The sequence below is a fragment of the Lepidochelys olivacea genome (assembly GCF_965140295.1).
Source record: "Lepidochelys olivacea isolate rLepOli2 genome assembly, chromosome: 9".
Classification (NCBI taxonomy): Eukaryota; Metazoa; Chordata; order Testudines; family Cheloniidae; genus Lepidochelys; species Lepidochelys olivacea.
In genome coordinates, this window is record NC_140419.1 from 9,126,420 (window position 1) to 9,141,895 (window position 15,476).

The 15,476-nt window shown below is 47.2% G+C and overlaps 1 protein-coding gene across 1 annotated transcript; it reads left to right on the plus strand.

The window, feature by feature from the left end:
- Nucleotides 1-2,863: 2,863 nt before the first annotated feature.
- On the plus strand, nt 2,864-14,098 carry AHSG (alpha 2-HS glycoprotein). The gene is made up of 7 exons (XM_084639428.1): nt 2,864-3,157; nt 4,653-4,763; nt 7,444-7,528; nt 8,982-9,145; nt 9,439-9,549; nt 12,366-12,440; nt 13,552-14,098. Exons 1-7 carry the CDS (start codon nt 2,939-2,941, stop codon nt 13,834-13,836), a joined length of 1,050 nt encoding a protein of 349 aa, XP_084495554.1. The 5' UTR covers nt 2,864-2,938; the 3' UTR covers nt 13,837-14,098.
- Nucleotides 14,099-15,476: the final 1,378 nt, after the last annotated feature.

Here is a 15,476-nt window from a genome sequence, read left to right on the forward strand (position 1 = left end):
CGTTTCCCCCCTCAGTTTCTACAAATGCTGGTCTCCCCATAAAAATTCCCCATCCCTATCCAGCCCCCACAAACCTCAGGCCTCCCCCAAATGCCTGCCCAAATATATGGGCTTTACAACATGCGGGAAAGGTCAGCAGATTCAAGCCATTCAGACCAAGGTGAGGCCTGAAATTCAAAGTCTAAAGGACCCTCGTGGAGATGGGAAGGGGCCATGAAGAAGGGGCCTTGTCACTCAAGCACCTCCACCGATCTCCACTGTGGCAGAATCAAATGGTAGAAAGAGAGGTGTGTCATGCAGATAGCTATCAAGCCATTAAAGGGTGTATAGGTCAAAACCAATACCTTGCTTAAAGGTGACCGTCAAGAGACTGGCTGGGACCAATGCTCTGTGCAGTGCCACCCACACGCTGTGATCCTCCTGGACTCAAATATTTTCCCATTTGACTGCATATTAGTTGTGATGTGAATATGTTTGCACTCTGTCTCAAAGTTTGTTTTACTAAGCTGGGTACATTCGGGGCCGGCTCCAGGATTTTTGCTACCCCAAGCAAAAAAAATTTTTGGCCGCCCCTGCTTTTTTTTTCGTGCCCCCCCCCCGCCCCCGGCTCCACCCCAACTCTGCCCCGTCCCAACCCCTTCCCCAAATCCCCGGCCCCGCCTCCTCACCTGGGTGTGCCGCATTTCCCCCCCCCCATTGCTTCCTGCGGCTCCCCCCCTGCAACCCCCCGCCCTAGCTCACCTCCGCTCCGCCTGCTCCCCTGAACACGCCACTGCTCTGTTTCTCCCCCCTCCCTCTCAGGCGAGGGAGAGGCAGCGCATTCAGGGGAGCAAGCGAAGCGGAGGTGAGCAAGGGTGGGGGGGAGCACAGGAAGTAACAGAGGGGGTAGAGGAACCGCTCCCCGCCCCAGCTCACCTCCGCTTCACCACTGCCACCTCCCCTGAGCGCACCGCCACTTGGCTTCTCCTCCCTCCCTCCCAGGCTTGCCACGCGAAACAGCTGCATTCTGTATGCTAAGGAGGGAGTTGTTTAAATTCCTCCTGTTGGGCACCACAGACTATGACAGATTAACAGATATGGCAAGGTTAATTCACAAGATTCATAGATTCCAAGGCAAGAAGGGATCCCTGTGGTAGCCTAGTCTGACCTCATAAAACAGGCCATTGAACTGCCTCAGAATAATTCCATTTGAACTAAAGCACATGCTTTTTTTTTTTAAAAAAAGTCCAGTCTTGATTTAAAATTTGCCAGTGATGGAGCCTATTCTTACATGATCTCCAGCCCAGTTTTACAGACCTAGCAGATTCAGCTAAGCACTCAGAGAGATTTATCTGAAGAGAACAGAATGAAATTTTTGAACCTTTTGAAATCCACTCCTCATGTGTTTTGATTCTAAAGCTAATTAGCTAACTCCTTAAAAGGGTTTAATGGACATATAGATTATTTCATTTTAAAGCCACAAGAGACCATTATGATCATCTAGTCTGACCTCCTGCATAACACAGGGCATGAAAATGCATCCAGTTATTCCTACCTCAAGCCTATAACTTTGGTTGAGCTGGAGCGCATCTTTGAGAAAGATGTCCAGCCTTGATTTAAGGAGTTCAAATCACAGAGGATCCACTACAACCTTTGGTGAATTGTTTACAAGTTTAATTACACTCACCGTTAAAAATGTCTTCCTTATTTCCAGTTTGAATTTGTCTAGCTTCACCTTTCAGTCATTGGATCTTGTACCTTTACCTGCTAATATTTTAAGAGGCCTAGTATGTCCACACCTAACCACCGTTTATGGTTTTTGTTTGCTAGAATTACGAGCCCTTTGCTGCTAGCATATAACACTCTGGACAATGCTAACCAATTTCTTCAAAGAATACTTGGTTCACCTCACCACAGATAACTCCACACCCCATTTTACATCTAAAGCTATTTGTCTAGTTTATTATTCTGCACCTATTACTGTATAATCTGGGCCTCTTCCTACACTGTTGATAGTGTCATGTTTTTGTTTGGCTTGTATATCTTGGGACTTGATCCTGCCATCCTTATATGTTTAGTCCCACTAATTTAAATGTGACTATAGATGTGAGTAATGATTCCAAGATTTTGCCCTTGGCTTGTTAGCATAGAGGAAAGGGGAACACGTCTTACTCCATGGGCCAAATCCTCAAGTCTGTATTCCTTATTCCAATAAAATTTCCACTGAAGGCACTGACTCGGGATCATATTCTGCTTTCATTTACATCAGAGTAAATTTAGAGTAACTGTACTGAAGTCATTGGCATTATTCCAGGTTTACCACAGGATAACTGAAATCTGAATTTATTGTGATCGATAGAGTTAGGAACCTATGTACCGATTGCTACTGCCATTGAAGTCAGTGGCAAAACATACATAATAATTTAGTTCATCACTGATTTTGACCCCATGGAACTGATTTTGATTTCATTTATGCCACGCTAACTTCACTGATCTTGTTGGACTTACTCCTGATTTACACCAGGGTGATATGAGCCTCACACCTCAGGATTTCAGTGGATTGGGCCCATATACAATACATCTGAATTCTGCAATATAACTCAGCAGTAGGACTTGTTTCTCTCATGCACTGCACTTCACGGTAAACAGAGTTCCTAAAACTGTCTTACATTTTGCTGATGCTGTCCTCTTTTTAACAGATTTTGCAATGTCCTACCTGATAAATGTACTTTGGCTAATATTAATCAGCAAGTTTCATGTTCTAACATATTTACTTTTCTTTTTTCATTGTTTGCAGTAGCTTCTTGGAACTGGGACAAATATTAATCCTGCGCTTATGCAAATTTTTGTTGTGGTATATTATATAAACGAGACTCTCCTCTAGCTTCTTCTATCTTGCCATTAGAACATTGTTCCTAGCTCTGTTATACTGAAAGGGAGCAGCTTTGCTCATTGTGCCATGAAGGTGGTAGCAGCTTTACTGTTGCTTGTTCCGCTCCTAAGCTGCAGAGCTGTACCCCTGGCTCCCTTTCATCCCCTGGACCCACGGGTCATTGACTGTGATGACCCAGAGTCTGAAGAAGCAGCTGCCATAGCTCTGAACTACATCAATGCCCATCATCCTCATGGATACAAGTACGCACTGAACATCATTGAGAAGATCAAAGTGTTGCCCAGGGTAAGTGCTACACTAAAAAAAGGAAAAAAGGTTGTCTGGGAAGTTGAATGCTTCAGACACAAAAGGCTTAGAAATGGTTGATGAGATAAATATAGGTGAGGTCCTCAGCTGGCGTAAATCGGCCTGGCCTCATTGATATCAATGGAGCTACATTGATTTACACCAGATGAGAATCAGGCCCATTATCTTTCGGATGAAATGTGTCTTTTTAAAAAGAGAAACAGGTGTTGAGCGATATTAATATAGTAATATGAGGGGCCCAATTTACAAATGTGATCTCCTTGTTAGGGCAGATTGGCCTTTAGACACATAAAATCCTCATTTATCTGCCTACTAGTGAATCTGGGCCCCCACATTGTGAGGATTAACCTTGTGAGGTATGTAAATGTTTGGTTAAATTTATTCCTAGTGTAGCTCCACTGACATTAATGGTGTTACACCAGGTCTGAATTTGGCCCAGTATCCTCCCTGTGCAGACGGGGAAACTGAGAATAAGCAGTTGTGGCCTGAATTTTCATTTATGTGACGGGCCTTTTACATCACTGTAGCAGTGTCCACCCAGGCCGTTACTGTGCAGCAAGCTGGTGCTCTGTATCTTCACACCCTGGCTTTATACACACAATAATTCACTGGGCCGGCAGGGTCTAATTCTCCTCTCACTCATTCTCGTTTTACACCAGTATAACCCCATTGGCTGTAGGGGAATTACTCTTGGTTTACACTTGAATAAGTGAGAAAAGAATCAGGCCCCAGGTATGACCCCCAGTGCCACAGATGGAGTCAGTTGGCAGAGCCAAGCTTAGAACTCAGGAATATCTGAGGCCTAGTTTTGTGCTCAGGTGACTAATGCTGTAGCTGAAAAGGTATAAGTGTAGCTGAAACAGATCCTGCAGTCCTAAGGCAATGGGGGTATCTGAGCCAATGCTCAGCAGCTGCAATTCAGCATCTCTCCATTGAAGTTAAAGGAACTGGCTCAATATTCACCGGCTGATGACATGTTCTTTTGCCTGAGTGAGGCCAGCAGGATTGAGCCTGTCCTGGCATGCAGTTTGTCTGGTACCTTGCCTAACACTATGGAATTACTCAGCTGTAGTTTTTGTGCCAGCAAAGCTGCATGTCACTTTTAAAGGACTGTCGGACAGTAGGAAACTAAATGACTCAGGAGAACTGGGTTTGGTTTCTGGTTTCTTCTCCTTACAACCCACTATATTCAGATTGGTCACTTTAGATACGTGGGGCCAATTTCTGAGCTGGTGCAAATCAGTATGGCTCCACTGATGTCCATGAACCTATGTTGATTTACACCAGCTAAAGGTCTGGCCCATCTTTCTTATAGAGTTCAACACTATGGGGCAGTACCTGATCTCAGCTACCCTAGTGAAAACCTAGAGTTATTCAACTGAAATCAGCAACAGGGACTAGAATTTAGCTCAATGGGAGAAATCTGGTGATGTTTATGGAAGTAATTAGTGAAAATAATTTCTTTTCCTTCCAGAGGCCTTCTGGAGAGATATTTGAGCTTGAACTTGACTTATTAGAGACTGTATGCCACATCGTGAACCCCCTGCCTGCTGAAAATTGTACTGTAAGGCCACGGACAGATCATGTAAGTGTCTGAAATTATCATTAGCTCTGTGGATAAATGTGAATTGTATGTGTTGATTATAGCAGGGCAAGACAAGCTTTGACTGGGGATTTTTCTTTTTACAGGGCACAAGTATCCTCTGAGATCACCTTTGTAAAGCTCATATTGTAAAGTTCAAAGCTGATATTCTGCTCTCCTTACATGCATAGATAATAATAATATTTGGCATTTTACTTTTCTCTAATGGCTTCCATTCAAGAAGATGGATGCACTTCTCAAATACTAATTAGTTAAACCTTCCAATACCTTTGTGAAACAGATTAATATTATCCTCATTTTACAGGTAGGGGAAACTGAGGCACAAAGAGATTAAAGTGACTTGCTGAACAACCCACAATAACTCAGTGGCAGAGCCAGGAATAGAAGTCAGTTCTTCTGCCTACAGAGCTGCCCTCCTTCCTCCAAACAAAGGGAAAAATCAATGGCAAATCCACACACATCAGAGAAAAAAACACAGCTGATTCACAAATTTGACCATTACCATGCATATCCGACAGCAGGACAGTGCCCTAAGTGAGCTAGTGCAAAATTAGAGCCCTAAGAAAGACATTTACATATATCCACACCATGACACCATGACAGAGTGAGGGAAAGCTGGCTTTCTTACTGCATGAATGGGCAGACCTCTAGTTTACTTCCCAAAGTCAGCAGCAAAAGCAGTTGATGTCCTTGTAGCGCACTGTAACCATCCAGGGAGCCCATTCTGTGTATCTTTTGTTAAGTTCCTCACTTAAAGTAGCAACGTGGATGTTCTGGCTCAGGTTTTCAAGTCCACCCGACCCCCTAGGCTTCATGGCCCAAGATGCAGCCTGAGCCGGAACATCCACACTGCTATTTTTAGTGCACCAGCTTAAGCCCTGCTAGCATGAGTCTGTCTAGCCAGGCTGGGAGGCTTGCTCCCAGCTACAGTATAGAGATACCCTAAGAAAACACACAGTGGCCCTATCCACCTATGGTTAAACCTGTGAACTCAACCAAAATGTTTCTAGCGCCCTTCCCCTGAAGGGCTCCCCCCTCCACACACCCCTCCATGTTATAACTGCGGAAGTGTCAAGGGGTGTGGAAGGAGGTGGAGAATAGATGGCTAAACTATAACATAGTTCTCTGGAAAGGATCTCTGTTTGCACAGGTCAGGGAGTTGGTGCTGCTGTTGCTTCTGGAATAGTTTCAACCACAGCCTGTTGCAACACTGGTGGGGAACCATGAAGGATTGCAATGCAAACATCACTTAAAAGCGTGGTGCCCTTTCTTTCTCCCAGTCATTCAAATATGAGCAATCAACCCCTTCATGCTGAGGCTACCTTCTCACCCTCCCTCACCCCCTTATAGTTCCCCCCCTTGCCCCTGATTATCTCCTGGATTTCCATCTAGTCTTGTTATGCCACCTTTCAACAGGAGGGAAGGCACTAGAGTAATTTTGATAAAATACTGATCCAACCTGGGTGAAACTTTCCACATATGGCCTGTGCACATTCTAAGGCTTGCATGCGCTCAGGATTCAGCCATCAGTAAAACCCTAGTTGTAGACAAGGGAAACTGTGATTTGCACCAGTTGAGCTCACCTTCACGTGATACTAAGGTAAGCTTCACCAGTGCAAACCACAGCTTTCCTTGGCTGCACCTGGGGCTTGTACTGGTGCAGGTGCACCTGTGGCTGGCCACCCACGGTGGAATCAGAGTAAATCCCAAGTACAGACAAGGTTAAAGTCCTTAAGTAAGGCTCAATTGAATCTTAAGTGACCCTCTGCATAGGGGTGAATTTCACCTCTTATGACCATTGGGCCCAAATTAAAAACCTTTCTGAGCCAAAACACTCATACAAGTCAATGGGAGTTCTGCCTGAGCGAGGGTTGAGTGGAAAACAGAGCCAGAATTTCGCTTGCTGTTTCTAGTGATGGGCCCAAGCAATACAGTTCAGGGCTGGGTCTGAATCCACAGTCAGCACATTCCGTTGCCACCATGCCATTGACCAGAAGAGGGTTATGCGACCGTTAGTGGCGGCTCTGCAGGAAGCCTTTGTTTACAAATAAGTGTGTTGAAATTAGAAAAGGAGGACTAGTGGCACCTTAGAGACTAACCAATTTATCTGAGCATTAGCTTTCGTGAGCTACAGCTCACTTCATCGGATGCATACTGTGTGTATATAATGTCTTCTGCAGTTTCCACAGTATGCATCCGATGCAGTGAGCTGTAGCTCACGAAAGCTTCTGCTCAAATAAATTGGTTAGTCTCTAAGGTGCCACTAGTCCTCCTTTTTTTTTTTTGCGAATACAGACTAACACGGCTGCTACTCTGAAACCTGTGTTGAAATTGTTTGCTTTCTTGGACCATTTTTATTCGAGAAAGACTTGAACTAAATTCCTGGTCCTGGAGACCTCTTAACTACCAAGAATTTTGACATCTGGATTTGGATCCAAATTTTGCAGCTCAGGGTCTACCTCTGCCTTTTATAAACCATACACCCTGGGAATGGTTTAGCAGGCACTCAAGCAATGAGACTGGGTTTGCCAGGAAAACACTATGCCAAGCCTCATTCCCCTGCACTCCCTAATAAAATATCTGTCCCCTTCTAATCCTGCTTCCTCTCTGAGAAGTTGTTAACTTATGTAAATGATGTAACCTTTTGCTTTTGTACCTCCAGGTTGTTGAAGGCGACTGTGAGGTTAAATTGCTCAAGTTGGAGGGAAGCTTTTCTGTATTATCTATCAAATGTCACTCAACTCCAGGTAAAGTCTTTGTTCTTTGTCAGGGTTGGGGTTGGTGATGAGGAAACAGGAATATTATCATCATAAACTCTGGGGGTATTTATGGTTCTCTAGTCCTTCTGCTTCTAAAGTGTTGCAAAGTGAGGTGTATAAGCATTCTGAGATTGAAGAACATGCCAATTAATGGGCTTCCCAAGACTGGCTATCTTAGAAGTCCTTTTTTTCCCTGACGTAAGTCCACTAGCAAGGAAGGATGGCCCAGTGGTTGGGGCACTGCCTTAGGCTGTGAAAGACCCACATTCAAGTCCTTGTTCTCCTGTGATCTTCCTGTGTGACCTCGGGCAAGTCACTAACCCTCTCTGCATCTCAGTTCCACAACTGTACAATGGGGCTGATAATGGTTCCTTACCTCAGGAGATGGGCACTGCTAGGATAGCTTGAACTGATGCTCTATGGACGAGGTAATATCCTTTAATGGACCAACTTCTGTTGGTGATAGTTTCAAGCTTACACAGAGCTCTTCTTTAGGTCCTGTGTAAGCTCCAAGGAGCTCCTACAGTGCTGCTCCCCTGTATTAGAACTGGGTGTTTTGTGAGAGGGAGAGAAGAGCTAAGAAGCTGCTCTGGAACTGGGTGTTGAGCCAGAAGGAACAGAGCAGGGTCAGAAGCAGCAACCAGAACAGCAGCAGCAGGAAAGGGAATAGAGTGGGAAAGCAAGTTGCTCCTTGATCCCACTGCCTGGGCTCCCTGTGGTGGTTCTAGTTACCTAGAGATTTTGTTGCTTTCTCAGCCAGAGGTGAACCATCTCCTGCTGCCCCATAGTGACCCACTCCTGGGTTGCAACCCACCAGCTGAACAGCACTTTCATAGGACATTCTTGGCCAAATTCTGTCCTCATGTAGACTTGTGCAACCCCAGTGAAGTCAATGGAATTGGACAGCTGTAGTTATGGACAGTATCTAGTACCTTTTTCCCCATCCACTCATTCTCCTACCCTGGCAAATTTCATAAGAGAAGCACTAATTTTAGTCAGGGAGAAACACCCCCACCCACCCAATTTCCAGTAATTTAGAATCTCATTTAATTAATCTCATTCTTTCAGCAGTAACAATGGGCTAAATGCTGAAGCCCACTCATTTTCACTTAGACAAACTCTCCCTGGTGTCACCGATAGTTTGTCTGAGTGAGGATGGATTAAACATGAATAAGAACCTGGAGAGCTACTGAAGATCAGAAGGAATTTTTTTAAATAAAGACTTAAGGAGCTGGCATGCAAAAGCACATCCCCCCATCTGTGAAAGGTTGCCATCTCTGGGCCAGAATTCAGTGATTCTTTCCCATAACATAACAACACCAGCTGCGCAGTTTGGAACAGGGTATAAAAATAATACCGTATCCCACAGACCAGATCTACAACGCATTCAAGTATAACCTGTAATCTTGTCAAAATATAACCTGTCTTGTTTCATCTACAGATTCAGTTGAAGATATTACTCAAATCTGCCCCGACTGTCCAGTATTAGCACTTTTAAATGACACTCAGGTGATAAATGCAGTTGACCTTGCACTCAGTGAGTATAACAGAAGACCAGATGGTGCCTACGTTAAACTCCTTGAAATTGGACGAGCTCAAATTCAGGTAATTGTTGAAACTCTGATCCTTTGCTATATTACAGAACAGAACATCCCTCCTGGGTTATTATGCAACACTCATTTGCTTGTGTTTGCAAACAAGTTTGGCTTGTGCTAAACATGGTGTTATTTTCCCAAGAGTTCTGTGACATCTAGCCATGTGATTCCCACAGACTTCAGAGGGAGACGCAGAGCTAAAACCTACATGGACCTCTTAGAAAATTCACCCCTTTATATTTCCTTGGCAGTTCTGTAGTTTCATGCTACAAAGACAATTAAATAGTATTAATGTTTTATCAGCATTTCCCGGACATTGTCTCTGTTGAGTTTGCCGTTGTTGTCACAAACTGCTCAGCAAAAGATGCCCAGGATCATGTGGATGACTGTCAGCTGCTGCCTATGGATCTAGCTGTAAGTATGCTGAGACTTTAGTCCTGATCAATCCAAATCAGAGGTTGAGATGAGCCAGCTTATATTGGACCTGATTCTGTACAGGATTAGACCCTACATGGAGATAGGATGCAAAGGGTGTATCCAGTGGTAAGCTGGAGCCGGTTCGCACCGGTTCGCTAGAACCGGTTGTAAAATTTAGAAGCGCTTTTAGAACCAGTTGTTCCACGAGGGAGAACTGGTTCTAAAAGGGCTTCTAAATTTAACTGGCCAAAAGCGGCACCTTAGACACTGACTCCACGGGTGCTCCAGCCCTGGAGCACCCAAGGGGAAAATTTGGTGGGTGCAGAGCACCCACCGGCAGCTCCCCATCCCGCCCCTGGCCCCAGCTCACCTCCGCTCCGCCTCCTCCCCTGAAGGCGCCGCCCTGCTCTGCTTCTCTGCCCCCCCAGGCTTCCCGCGAATCAGCTGTTCGCGCGGGAAGCTGGGGCAGGCTGAGAAGCAGGCCGCAGCTTCCCGCTCAGGCCCAGGGAGGCGGACGTGAGCTGGGGCCAGGGGGTGCAAGGAGGGCCGCCTGCACCGCAGCAGGTAACCAGGGCCGGGGGGCGGGGAGTGCAGGGGAACCGCTCCCCGCCCCAGCTCATCTCCGCCGCCCTCGGCTTGAGTATGAAGCCACGGCCTGCTTCTCAGCCCTCCCAGGCTTCCCGCCGAACAGCTGATTCGCGGGGGGCGAGGGGGCGCGGATAACCAGAGTGGGGCGGCGCATTCAGGGGCGGAGGCGGAGCTGAGGCGAGCTGGGGCCGGGCGCGGGGTGTGGAGCTGCCGGTGGGTGCTCTGCACCCACCAATTTTCCCCATGGGTGCTCCAGCCCCGGAGCACCCAGGGAGTCGGTGCCTAAGGCACCACTTTTGATGTGATCAGTGGGGGAGCGGCCGCTCCTCCTGCTCCCCCCCTAGCTACGCTCCCCCGCCCCTACGAGCCAGAGGGACCTGCCAGATGCTTCCTGGGAGCTGCCCCAGGTAAGCACTGCTAGGTCTCCCCACCTCGCCCCCCGGCAGGTCCCTCTGGCTCTTAGGGGCGGGGTGGGCACCCACTAGGGTGGCCCACAAGACCCTCCTGCCCAGTTCTGGGGGCAGTCAGGGGACAGGGGTGGATGGGGCAGGGATCCTGGGGGCAGGGGCATCAAGGAACGCGGGGGGGTTGGATGGGGCAGGAGTCCCGGGGGGCGGGAGTGGGCAACGACCCCCTCGTGGGGTGAGGAGGGAACCAGTTGTTAAGATTTTGGCAGCTCATCACTGGGCATATCCTGTCCGTGACATGATTTCCAAGACCACGTCAAATCTTTACCTCCCTTTATCGTACAGGAGTTATACGTTGATGTACTCTAGTGGAGACATTTTCAAAGGGTGAGGCCAGCGGATCATTCGCATGGAACATTTTATTGAACATGGTGCATGTTATCCTTTCTTAGCTGTACTGCACGAGCACCTGGAGACCCAGCCCTGTTGTGCTCAAGCCCTGTACAAACACACAACAAAAGAACAGTCCCTACCACAGGTGCCGACTCCGGGGTGCTTCAGGGCTGGAGCACCCATGTGAAAAAAACAGTGGGTGCTCAGCACCGCCCCCACAGCCACCCGCCGATCAGCTGCTTGGCGGTGGCTGGGAGGCACTGAAAGGGGAAGGAGGGAGCAGGTCGGGGGGGGGGAAAGGAAGGGGCACAGCAAGGGCAGGACGCACTCGTGGGAGGGGGAGGAGCATGGGAGGGAAGAGGCGGAGCGAGGGAGGGGCCTTGCAGGAAGGGGCGGCGTGGGGGCAGGGCCTCGGGGCAGGGCGGGGGTGGAGCACCCACCCGGAAAGAAGAAAGTCGGCACCTGTGGTCCCTACCCTGAAGTGCTTCAGATTAAGTGTTGTTAGTGCACTTTATTTTGATACCTAAGCTCCCTAGCACCTTAGGATCAACTACTGTGTGTACTCAGCTCTTCATCTTTCTCATCTGTATCAATTAACTGCAGTTTTACAGTGTGGATCTTTTAGCTGGCTGTCCATGCAACCTTCCTTGCATGCACACACGGACAGTTGGGCACCGCACTGGAAGAGTGCTAACTGGGTGTTAACACATACTCACTGAGGCCTGGTCTACACTGGGGGGTGGAGGGGTGGGAGGGGGCGAGCTAAGTCAGTCTAAGTTATGCAACTTCAGCTACGAAAATAGCGTAGCTGAAGTCGACGTACTTAGAGCTACTCACCGCTGTGTCTTCACTGCGGTAGGTCATAGAATCATAGAATCATAGAAGGTTAGGGTTGGAAGGGACCTCAGGAGGTCATCTAGTCCAACCCCCTGCTCAAAGCAGGACCAATCCCCAGTTTTTGCCCCAGACCCCTAAATGGTCCCCTCAAGGATTGAACTCACAACCCTGGGTTTAGCAGGCCAATGCTCAAACCACTGAGCTATCCCTCCCCCCGACTGCTGACGCTCCCCCGTTGACTCCACCTACGCTTCTCGCTCCGGTGGAGTACCGGAGTCGACGGGAGAGCGCTCGGCGGTCGATTTATCGCGTCTTCACTTGACGCGATAAATCGACCACCGCTGGATAGATCACTCTGGAGGTAAGTGTAGACATGCCCTGATTGTACATTTAAAGACAATTATGCCATTCACTTCGATCGGAGCAGAACCGGCCTCAAAAGGAAGCATTTTACAGCTTAAATATGTAAACAATGTTTAGGTGTTAGGGGTTTTTTGCAGACTGTACTATCCCTTAGGTATTGTAATGCAACTATCTTCCACTTTCTAAGTATGGATTCTTTAACTAATTGTCTTCTAATTTTGACAGCAATTTGGCTTCTGCAATGCAGCAGTTTTAACCAAAAACAACATCACAGTGTCCTGTGCAATTTATGAACATCAGGTACCAACTCTAAATACATTCTTTATTTTCAGACTATTTCCACAATCTTAAAACTATTTGGAGCACCTGTCCAGGAGCGAGCTCTTCCTCCATTGATTGCACTAGTTTCTAGGTGCATCACCAGGGGTTAACTTTAATCTATTAAACTTAGTCTGAGTTCCTTCACAGCTGCCTTAAGGTGTTCTGTGCTGGAAATTGAGCCACATTTGTCACCTGACATCAAACACAGTTTCACTTTGGTCCCCTTCACTGTGATTGAATATGGTTATAATTATGCGCAAACTGGACCAACCTGTGCTGTGTTAAAAAGCATGATCAGTCCCTCATTCTAACAGGTGTCTATCACACTCTCTGAATTAGTTGTTAAATACTCTTTGGTCCTGTCCATACCAGTGGACAAATTGTGTTCAACTAGAGTTGAGGCGTGACTAGCAGTAAACCATATTTGACATTAAAAGGGCCATGAGATTGACACTTCTACTTGGAACCATCTCGGGAGATGAGATCAGCTGGGATGCTTTTGCTAACAGTCCCTAGATTTGGTTGAATAAAATCTATATTAGATATTTTCTTAAATTTTACCATCACTGCTACCACAGGTGCAGCTTCACTGATAGTAATAGCGAGAGTGCCCATGTAGACTGGGGCTCAAGCGTCTGCTTGTGTTTTAGCCACATTGTTGCTCTGAGCAGGTTTAAATGACATGGCGGTCAAAATGCTGGTCTCTGGCCTCGTATCCCCATCATTGATACCAGCAGTAGAGCTGTACCAGTGGTAGCAATGGCAGATGTTTTATGGGCGGGGGGGAAGTAACGTGCAGGTTAGGGCAGCATCTGGATCTGAGTATTTCACTGACTTCATAGGAATTGCTCAGGATTTATTCTGATGCAACTGCAAGTAGACCCCACAGAACTACTGATTATTAAAGAATGTGCAATACCAGGTCCCATCTTTGCGTTCGAATCTGGAGTCAACCTTTTCCAAAGTTCAGGGATGTTTTGGATCTGGGGCTTTGCTTCTGGGTTCATCTCTAGTCAAAACCATAGTACCCATATATGATAAACTCCAAGGCACAGAGCACACAAACAGGACAGATGGGTTTCTTTTCCAGCCTGGAGTGACCCACCATCAGCTGATTCACAATCACTTGGGAGGACAGCTTCCCACCCTGGCACAAGGCTTCAAGCATCATGACCTCAGGCATTTCTACCACGGCTCAGTCGATGATACATCAGAGTCCAGCTCTGCAGAAGCTTCTGTTAGTCCACAACCAGCAATTCCTGTGGTCAAAAGAGCAGTTGAGGCTGTTCTTGATCCAACTGTCCCTCCTTCCCCTGTAGGTTCAGGTCCTACACACCCTCTGTGTCCCGGGAGGATACGACATTTCCAAGTGTAGGATAAGGTACATTAGCCAGCTGATAAAGGGTTAGCTGGTGGCATAACCCACTTTCAGAACACACTGCCAAGAATAAGTGTCTGAGTGCGCTCAAATCCCTGAGCTCCAATGGGTTTCAACCCGATATATGAAAGTGATTGAAAGCTCACAATAATCTGCTCTGAAAAGTAGGTGACCACATACTGTGGCTGCTGTAAAACCCATAACTTCATGATACGAAAACCAAACAAAGGTGTTTTACAAATAAAACTTTAAACATAAATGCCTCTTTGCCTTCTTTCTATCCATATGCATTATCTACATCGCCTCTCTTAATTGCTCAGTAACCTGCTTCGGGGGGTGATGAGTCATATATTGGGCTTGATTTTCAAAGGCGCTGAGCACCTGCAGCTCCAATTGACTTCAGTGGGATATGTGGGTGCTCAGCACGTCTGAAAATCAGGCCAATACAGCTCTGAATCCACAGGCAGAAAAGACTCTGGGGAAAATGGGAAGTGTGGTCTTCCGCTTTCCCTCCCATCCTTTGTCTATTTTAGTTCACAGGTTCTTTGAGGCATGTGCCTGCCTTTAATATTTGTTTAAAGCACCTAAATTATTTTTGGGCATGACATCATGAGTGATGACATCCGTGTTCGTTTACAAAGACAAAGGGATGGACTCTGTAGCCGAGTGCACATAAGGTAACAATAAGATGGCCAGGCTTCCTCCTGTTCCCTAGTTAAATAAATAAAAATGCAAGGCCTTGAGTCTCTTAGACACACCTGACATTTGCTGCAGGCTGCTCTGCAGTAGTGCCACATGCTGGCAGTGTCTGCAGTTCAGGAACAGGCACACCTGATGGTGCTCGCTCTCCTGGCAGGAGATTATGATGTGCTGTGTCTGTGCAGGTATGTGAGGGGATATCTATTTAAAGTAAATGCTATCTGCAGGCAGCCCCGTGTGACCGTAACAGGATCGTGCCTGCCATTTATTGTTGTGCTAATAGACAAGGGGTATGTCTACACTACGGAATAAGGTCGAATTTATAGAAGTCGGTTTTTTAGAAATCGGTTTTATATAGTCGAGTGTGTGTGCCCCCACAGAAAATGCTCTAAGTGCATTAAGTGCATTAACTCGGCGGAGCGCTTCCACAGTACCGAGGCTAGAGTCAACTTCCGGAGCGTTGCACTGTGGGTAGCTATCCCACAGTTCCCGCAGTCTCCGCTGCCCATTGGAATTCTGGGTTGAGATCCCAATGCCTGATGGGGCTAAAACATTGTCGCGGGTGGTTCTGGGTACATATCGTCAGGCCCCCATTCCCTCCCTCCCTCCGTGAAAGCAAGGGCAGACAATCGTTTCGCGCCTTTTTTCCTGAGTTACCTGTGCAGACGCCATACCACGGCAAGCATGGAGCCCGCTCAGGTAACCGTCACCCTATGTCTCCTGGGTGCTGGTAGACGTGGTACGGCATTGCTACACAGTAGCAGCAACCCCTTGCCTTGTGGCAGCAGACGGTACAGTACGACTGGTAGCCACCATCGTCATGTCCGAGGTGCTCCTGGCCACGGTTAGTCCTATAGGAAAAGGGGAAGAGTTAATGGAGATTACACCAAATATGAGCCCCAGGAGGATACAGGATGGGTTAAAAAGGATTACAAGGG

Coding starts and splice junctions, on each gene's coding strand:
- AHSG (XM_084639428.1), top strand. CDS start 2,939: ATGAAGGTGGTAGCAGCTTTACTGTTGCTTGTTCCGCTCCTAAGCTGC. Junction 7,529..8,981: donor CAAATGTCACTCAACTCCAG/GTAAAGTCTTTG, acceptor TTTCATCTACAG/ATTCAGTTGAAGATATTACT. Junction 9,146..9,438: donor TTGGACGAGCTCAAATTCAG/GTAATTGTTGAA, acceptor ATGTTTTATCAG/CATTTCCCGGACATTGTCTC.